General features: G+C 42.0%; 1 protein-coding gene across 1 annotated transcript; it reads left to right on the forward strand.

The window, feature by feature from the left end:
• Positions 1-7,595: 7,595 nt before the first annotated feature.
• Positions 7,596-8,712, forward strand: LOC147905884 (uncharacterized). Its single transcript, XM_087382161.1, has 3 exons — positions 7,596-7,683; positions 8,151-8,307; positions 8,418-8,712. Exons 1-3 carry the CDS (start codon positions 7,681-7,683, stop codon positions 8,462-8,464), a joined length of 207 nt encoding a protein of 68 aa, XP_087238287.1. The 5' UTR covers positions 7,596-7,680; the 3' UTR covers positions 8,465-8,712.
• The last annotated feature ends 321 nt before the right edge of the window (positions 8,713-9,033 follow it).

Genomic DNA, 9,033 nt, shown 5'->3' on the forward strand with positions numbered 1-9,033 from the left:
CCCTCAAAAGCTACACCTAATTGCTTACTTCTTAGATATCTTGTCTTCCCAACTTGACAATATCCACCTTTGTGGAAGGATGCCTCTCAAATCATTCCTTCTTCAAACCCATCCCATCATTGTTCCCTTCACCAAGACCTTCATCCTCCCCCTTACTTTATACTATAGCCGTAAATGCCTTAGGGTGGCTACTCATTGACAAAACACATGCTAGTTCACTAAAGGGTATAGAAATGCCGTTTGGAAAATAGCTTGTTATGTAGCAATTTGCGGATGACACTAAAGTCACGCCTAGGAACTCCCCCAAGATGTTCATGAAGTTTTTGAGTGTCTGGAAATTTTTTGTACAACATAAGGTTCTTAAATCAATCATAGCAAAATGGGGTATGGCATGCTCAGTGGGAAGCTGCAAGAGGACCTACAACACCTGGGATGTCAATTGATCCTTAAAAGAATTGTTTTCAGATTGTTAGGCATCCCCATGGGTTTTGACGTCTCCATGATCAGTGAGAATATGTTTAATTACAAACTAGAGAAGTGGAGAGGCTTTCAGGCCAACTTGGCAGGAAGACGAATGGTCCTCAACCATTGCCCTGCCCTTTCTTTTCCCCCTTTACATCTCCACACCTCACTAAGGGTGTACCCATCCATTCACCCATATTACCATCTACCACCCCACTTACCTTGATCTCTCCCTATCCCACTCATTTAGTTGTCCGCTTCATTTTCACTCATTGGCTCAAAATGAGTTAATTAAAGATGCAATTGAGAGGAAGTTTTTAGAGAGTGACACCACATGGACACACCATTCTGGTCTACATCTGACCTTGTTCATAGCCTATAGTCTACCATAAAAAGGAAATGCAAGGCAAACTATGGGGATGGGAAGCAATACTTTTGCATCTTCTGATCGCTTACCCTTACAACATTAGTAGGAAGAGAGTCTAAGGGAAGACAAAGGAAAAGTGAATATCAAGGAGATCAATACAGTCACTGATGATAGTGACCATGACATTCTTTTCATGTCTACTCTACTTGTAAAGTTGCTTACCAGTTCAGATGATGCATATTCCCAAGATTGGATTTTGGATTCTGGTGCTTCATTCCATGTTACTCCCCATAGGGAATGGTTCTCCACTTATGATAGTGGAAAGACAGGTTGTATGCATCTTGGAAATAACTATGCTTGTGACATAGTGGGAGCAGGTGACATAAAGTTTTCTTTTGCAAATGGGCCTATATTTGTTTTGAAAAATGTGAGGCATGTTCCTAAGCTGACCAAGAGTCTCATTTCAGTGGGTCAGCTAGATGATGCTAGTTTTCAGACCATCTTTGATTTTGGGAGTTGAAAAATTCAGAAGGGCTCTATGCTTTTAGCCAGGGGTGCTAAGTGTGGGACTCTGTATTGCTTACATGTATCAGGGGTGTCTGATCATGTTGTTGCAACAATTGAGAAGCTAAGGACTTCTTTGTGGCATTGCAGGTTGGGCCATATGAGCCAAAATGGAATGAAACTCTTATGTCATTTGGGTTATGTACTGCATTTAAGTTTTTCTGACTTTGAATTTTGTGAGCATTGTCTCTATGGGAAGCACACTAAATTAGACCATAAAAGAAGGGGTAAGAAAGAGCTTGAGAAGATTGATTTGGTGCATTCAGACGTATGTGGTCCCATGCCTACATGGTTATTAGGTGGGGTTGAATACTATGTGACATTCATTGACGATGCAACTATGAAAGTGTGGGCTTATGCTATGGCTCGGAAGAGCGATGTGTTCCAGAAATGGTTGGATTTGGTTGAAAATCAATCAGGTAGAATGATTAAATGCCTACAGACTGACAATCTTGGAGAGTATCTCTCTCATGACTTTCATCATTTTTTTGATACTCAAGAAGGAGCTCACATCCCCTCATAGTCTAGAGCAAAATCCAGTTGCTTAAAAGATAAACCACACCATTTAGGAAAGGTTGCAATGTATGCTTTCCAGTGCAAGTCTTTTTGGTGGTTTTTGGGTTGAGGCAATGAAGATTGCAGTGCATGTGATCAATAGATCACCTAGGAAAAGTTTGGATGGTGGTATTCCTAAAGAGGCATGGAGTGGCAAGAAGCGCTCTTACTCTCATTTGTGTATATTTGGGTGTGAGGCATATGCACATGTGCCAAAAGAGCTTCGGAAGAAGCTAGATCCTAAGTCTAGAAAATGCATCTTTTTGGGTTATGGTGAAATATGCACATGTGCCAAAAGAGCTTCAGAAGAAGCTAAATCCTAAGTCTAGAAAATGCATATTTTTGGGTTATGGTGAAAGTGGAGAGATGGGCTATCATCTTTGGGATCCAGAAGCAAAGATCATATGAAGCCATGATGTGGTCTTCAATGAGAAGAAGATGCATAAGATACTGTGATGCCAAAAATTGATATTTTTTATTTGGCATTAGTATTGTTTTCTTTTATGTTTGATAAGAGTTTGAGTATCAAGTGATAGCCTAGTGGCTCTCACTTATTTCTATTTTCTAAGATATTATATGGGATTGAGAGGATGAGTGGAATGGATCATTGTAAATACCATAGGTATGAATTATAAATACCTTGGTATGGGGTGAGAGTTATTTGTGTATGAGATATTATGGGGTTTTTAGAAAATAGGAAGAGAGTCATATAAAGAGGTGGGCTCATGTCCATGTGTTCTAATAATATAAGAGAGGCCACATGCCAAGCGTGTGGAAGGCATGTGGAGAGTGTGGAGTCAAGAGGAATCCTTCTAGAATTCCCATGTGGAATAAGGAGGATGTGGACATATGGAAAAGAGAGGGTCCTTATGGGCTCCATGTGGGGAGACTCTTGATTTTCTCAATATTTTAAGAGTCTTGAGCATCTTTTGATGGGACACATGGCAAGAGTAGCCAAAAAGGACATGGATGGTGACATGGTAGTTCTTATTCAGCCGCTCACTGTGCACACATGGTCCATCCATTTCCCGAGCCACCATGCAAGCTTTTTCCTCTATTTTAGGCAAATTCTAGTGGTATTGGATCATTTGATAAATGTGGAGCCTTGAGGAGTAGTTTGCTTAGGCAAAATCTGCATGGGCAGATGGTAGTTAATATAGCACTTAGACCCCCTGTCAGTATTTGGCCTACAACTTTCTTCTCGATGGTCCGATTTCAATGAAACTTATATCAATGCAAATCTCTCTCTAAGAGTCTTCCTCCATGTATTTAATTTCTTGCATTGGGTCTAGGACAAGAAGTTATGAGTCTCTATGTATGACTACTTATTTCTATGGCAGTTTTTACCCCCTTTCAGTAAACTATCCATATCTCTTCAACCGGTTATCTGTTTTCAATGAAACTTATATCAGCGCAAAGCTCTCTTTAAGATCTACCTCCTATGTAATTAGTTTCTTGCATTAGGTCTAAGACAAGAAGTTATGAGTCTTTGTGTATGACTATTTATTTCTATGGTAGTTTTTACCCCCTTTCAGTAAACTATCCATATCTCTTTAACCAGTTATCTGTTTTCAACGAAACTTATATCAATACGAAGCTCCTTCAAGATACATTTCTATATATACTTTAATTTCTGATATCAGTTTTTGGGTGAAAGTTATAGACCTTTGTGTTTTCTAGCAGTTTGTAGAATTGATTTTGAGCCATTTCTAGAGGCTAATGTGAAGGAGGTGCCATGTTTCCCTGGAATTTACCCATCCAACCAAATTAGCCCCTTCAAGCCCCTAGATATATATTAGTTCATGTCATGTTGAGCCGAAAGATCTTCTTCCAGCAATGCATCGCTCTGGGTCTCTATTATTAAGATTGGGAAGAGCAAGAAGCTAAGAGGTGCGTGAAGTTTCATTACCCTTAACTTCATGTCACAATACCCATGAGGGATGTGGAAATGAGAAGAGTCACAGAGAAGCTATGATGCATGAGGATCAGTGCAAGTGGGAGTATGCTATGCAATCAAAGATGAGTTCACTCATGAATAATAACACTTGGGACTTGGTTTCTTTGCCACATGGAAAGAAAGCATTGCAAAGTTTGATTCTTTCATTGGTCCTAGGGTTTCAGAAGAAGTGAGATTGATCAATGCCTCTACACTAAAAGGGCTAATGATAATAGCTTGATACTCCTGACACTTTATGTGGATGATATGCTATTGGCTAGCAAGAACATTTATGAGTTGGATGCATTGAAGGCCAGGTTGCATGAGTCCTTTGACATGAAGGATTTGGGACCTACACGTCATATTCTTGGTATGCACATCATTCATAACCAGAGTTGGAAACTCCTTTGGATTTCACATAAGGAGTATGTTACAAAAGTGTTGCAATGTTTCAATATGGAGGGGGGGAAGGCAGCAAGTCCTGTTTCCCCTCAACAAGTGTACTTAGCCTTCCCCACAAGGCTGTTCTCTCAGCAGAACAGTTCGGGGCATAAACTGAGATGGCCATGAACTTGACCTCCTGAAAGGAGAGCTCCACGACTACGTATTCCCCCCTTGAAGTGGTTTCGACAGATAACACCTTGCATCATTGTGATAACTCAATACTGGGCTTTGCCAAGGGTCAACAAGAGGATGAGAGGAGCTGAGGAGCTCTAGCAAGCTCCACTCATCACAAGCTCAACCGTGCCTTCTAACAAGAGGAGGCCTCTTGAGGCTCACAGATCTCAGTCCCCCGTCGACATCACTGCCAGAAAGCTGCAAAAAGTAAGTGAAGGTACTGACTGTGTCAGTGAGGAGACATGCACGTTTGCCAAAATAGTGGTCGGGCAGCAATCTCAAGATTCTTCATCTGCTTGAATGCTCTAAAAAAGATTAACTATCCTTGGCAAGATGAAATACTATCAGAGTTTGTAGTTAAGATTCCCCAATCTAAACTTTTCGCAAGGCTAGTCCAAATATGGAAGGTTAAATCGAAGGGTTATCTGTGGGGGGTTCTAAGGTCGCTCCATGGTAATGCATCTCTTGGGAGGTCAATCTGGTTATCTGACTAGTCTTTAATCACATGCCCAACTCTCCTTAAGAGCTACCCTTGTCTGGCTACTAGAATGTTCAAGAAAGGGATTCAGACCTTTGTCCAAATTTGGGATCTTGGTGGTCTAAAGTGGCTAGATGCTGAGACCATTGTGCAGAGATATGGGCTAATGGTACAAGAATGTGAGGTAATTACTCTTTTGTTGAGCAGGATTAAGGGAGATTGGCTTACTATAGCCAATATTTTCAAGAGGAGCCGGGCTTCAGAGGGTTCATTTGGAGTCAAGGAAAACCATTCTCTAGAGTCTGCTTAAGGAACTTTAGGGAAAACTCTTCTCTTGAGGCTCCCCTGTTTTCAAGTAGACAGTGGAGGTTCCATGCCCCAAATGACAAATTGCTTGTATGGGTCGCACGGCTCAATAGGGTGCGGAAGGCCACACCATCTTACAAAATGAACTTTCTTCTCTGGCAGTGAGGTCAAGAATCGCTAAATGGAACCCAAATGTTAGTCTGATTTGTCTGTTTTGCAAGGATGCTAAGGAGACTCATATGCATTTATTTTGGGACTCCTTCTTTATCAGGGATGTGCGGAAATAGATCGGCCTCCGCCTGGCAAGAGCTCACATTATCTTCAAAATAAATTGGAAAATGGCATTGCTAGGGGACAGATGTAGGTTGATTGACCCCATGTATGAAGTGTGGCAGGTAATTAGAGGGCATGTTATAACCCATGTATGGAGACAGAGAAACAACTTACCTTTCATAGACCACACTTGGGGAGACTAGTGACTACAGCCATCATAGAGGACACGAAAAAGCAATACAGTTTTTTGGGGAAAGAACGAGACATGTAATTTTGTAGGAAAGATCTGGAAATGAAGGTTCCTGCCTCACTTTCTTGAGGCCGTTTTGTATATCCCCCCTTATTTACTTTCTACTTTTTTACTTTTATACAAGATGAATGTTACCGCAAAAAAACAAACAAACTCGATACTCGTCCTAAAAAAGCTCTCAAGTAAGCAAAATGAGCATCCCTGCATTATTATGATGATCGCCTCAATGAAGTCGAGCATGATCTTCAACCGAACAGAAAATAATATGAATCTCAGGTTCTTAAAGTGCATACAGAATTGCAATAATGCCCAAGGACATTACCTTTCAAGAAAACATCATTTGCATCTCAGCTCCGGGGATTACAAAGATTGGAAGCAACAAGACGAACACCCATTGTGGTCCAAACTTGAACATAAGACTGCTATTGCTACATAAGTGGAGCATGTTACCCTTGAGTGCTCACAAGTGATCTGACAAGAAATGTTGGTCTTTTAGCTAGAATTTAGATTTGCTTCTCTTATAGCTAAAAGATGAACTTCCACAGAACATGTAAGCTTGAAGATCAACATTGGAACCAGCAAGGAAGTGGATGTGGCGGCAAACTTGATTGATACATTGGACTGTGTCCTAGCTTTTATCTTGTTAACATTCTATTAGGGCTTTTGCAAGCAACAACTATGGGCCAGGGCCCCTCTTCATTAATGCTTCCCCTTACACTTGATGATGACTGATGCTTTGTTCACTACCTTTGGTAAGCAAATTTTTTGCAAAGAAGACAATGGAGGTGATTACTACAAATGATGATGAAGAAAGCACTCTCACTTTCACTTGTAGTCTATAGTTGGAGTTTGGACTCGTTCTTTTGTAGGCTAGAATATTAAAAGGCCAATTCGATGCCAACTTTTCAATTAAAAACAATAATTATGTCACAAAGGAGAATCCAACTCTCTAGTATAACACAACCACTAGGGGATTGTTTCCACATGGGTTGAATGCACACACCCAGGTGCAAGATGCGCCTCGCTTCCATTCACGCATGACAACAGTAGGGATGGCGGTGGAGGTTTGCGCGCCTGGGGGCCTATAGAGAAATTTTGAAAAGATTGGATTTGTTTGTGGCCATCGGGGTGTAGCATCCTTAGCCCAGTGAGCTGCCTTCAGGGTACTTCCAGCTGTGTTTGTTTCCTGATAAATCTGTCTACCTCCTTGTGTTTGGCATTGAATGCGCGCACCCATGTGTGGGATGTGCTCTACTTTAGTTCACGCATGTGAGGATGGCAAGGTGGTGGTGGAGGTTTGTGCGGCTGGGTGGCCTATAGAGCATTTTTGGAAATAGTGGATTCGTTTGGCCACCGGGGTGCTCTATCCACCACTGGTTCAAGATGCTCAGCCAATGAGTTGCTATCCAAGGAACTTCCAGCCTGGTCTTGCTTTCGATGGATCTGTCTGCCTCTGTGTGTGCCAATTCTCCGGGTGTGGTGCCTATCGGGCCACTGCACTCGCACTAGAGCTCAGATGGTGTCGTAAAATAAACAAATCGGAGCACTAGGGGGGGTTTTGTTGCCGAAAATGTCACACATGCATGCACAAGCGAGAGGTGGATCGGGTGACATGTGGAACAGCGCAAGTGCGAGTTATGCCGCGAAAGGGGACTCAAAAAAAATAAAGCCCCCAAAATATTTTTGGCTTTGGTTGGAGTTGCGAAAGGCGGGCCAAAAAAGGTGCCACGTGGCAGAGCTGGTAAAGAGTTGGTGTAAAGGCCGACTGAGAGGGGGGTGGATATAAAGTCGCATCTTGTGCTCCTCATCTCCTCTGGGAACTTGGAAGCGCTCTTTCGTCTCCATTTGCATCTTCGCCTTCCCGTAACACAATGGTATGGCTCCTTACCTTCTTCTCTCAGGTTTTTTTCAAAAGATCCCTCGATCCCCACTTTACGATCGGGCAAGCAGAGTTAGCAGGCTGCTTTATTTGACTGCTGAGATGCAGCATTTTTCTTTCTCCGTCTAGCTCTCTCTCGCTAATCATTCAGTTCAGCATCACCCTTGTGCATTTGAGTTGCCCACTCCTTGCGTTGAGGATGATTCGCCGTTTTGTTTTCTTGTTGATTTTGCCGATTTGCCCTCAATAAAATCGATAAGAATGGAATTGCTTTTAAATCCTTTGTATGCCTGTACTGATGGCATTGGTACTGCTGGGCTTCTGGCTCGCCTCCCAGCCTTTTGATGTGCAAGATTGCCCGTCGTGGCATTGTAATTTCGACAATTTAACTGCTTAACCTGTAGAATTAGGATCTCCTTTGGTTGTCAATGAAACTGACCGGACCTCATGCGTCTGCTACAGACGACTTCCAAACGCCTAGCAGATCGTAAGAGTGCAAAGTTTCAGAAAAATATTCTCAAAAGAGGTCTGGTTCCTGAAACATCTGTGAAGAAAAGCAGTCAGTATCCGGTGGGCCCTCTCGTGCTGGGTTTCTTCATCTTTGTGGTCATTGGCTCAGGTTTGTTTCCGACATTTGAAACGCAAATACGTATTTCATGGAAAAGCTTGTTGCAAACCGGCTTGGGTAGGGGCTTCACCCTAACTTCCTCTTAATCATTTTCAATGCAGCTTTACTACAGATCATTAGGACAGCGTCTAGTGGAGGAATGGCGTAATCTGTTCAGAGAGAGTATTTTACCAAAGGTTCTCTTGAGGATGCTGACTTGACTCTGTCTGCAACCCTTTTCTATTGTATTGGAAAATCCTATTTTCCTAAGAATGCGTAGGATTGACTAACCTGCAAAATTGGGCTTTAGCGAATCCTTTTTCTCAAGTTACATTGGGTGATTATAAGAACATACAATGGTTTCATTATTCTCTCCTGTTTATGGAATTTAAATTATTTTAGTTATTGATTGTGATATTTGGCACTGGTCAGTTGACAGGATGTGACATTTGCCTGCAATTCGAATAAAAAATGTTTTGCTTGTCTTTCATGTAATGGTTTGCTGTAGGAAGCGATCTTTCCTGCAAGGGAAGTAGTGTTTTGCCTACCTTGTATGTAGATGTCTCAAGGGATTTGGGGTCTCTAACTTTTGGGGCTAGGGGGAAAGGTTTGCTGGCATGTTTCCATGTTTAATCTCAACTTTTCTTTTATAACCAATATGCTGATCCACACGTCGGTATCTGCTGCTCTGAGTGATTGTGAAAGTGTGCTTTAACGGACCTTGAAAGGTTAGAGTGC

Source organism: Dipteris shenzhenensis, chromosome 1 (genome assembly GCF_047967505.1).
Source record: "Dipteris shenzhenensis isolate YYH24624 ecotype China chromosome 1, Dip_SZ_1.0, whole genome shotgun sequence".
Classification (NCBI taxonomy): Eukaryota; Viridiplantae; Streptophyta; class Polypodiopsida; order Gleicheniales; family Dipteridaceae; genus Dipteris; species Dipteris shenzhenensis.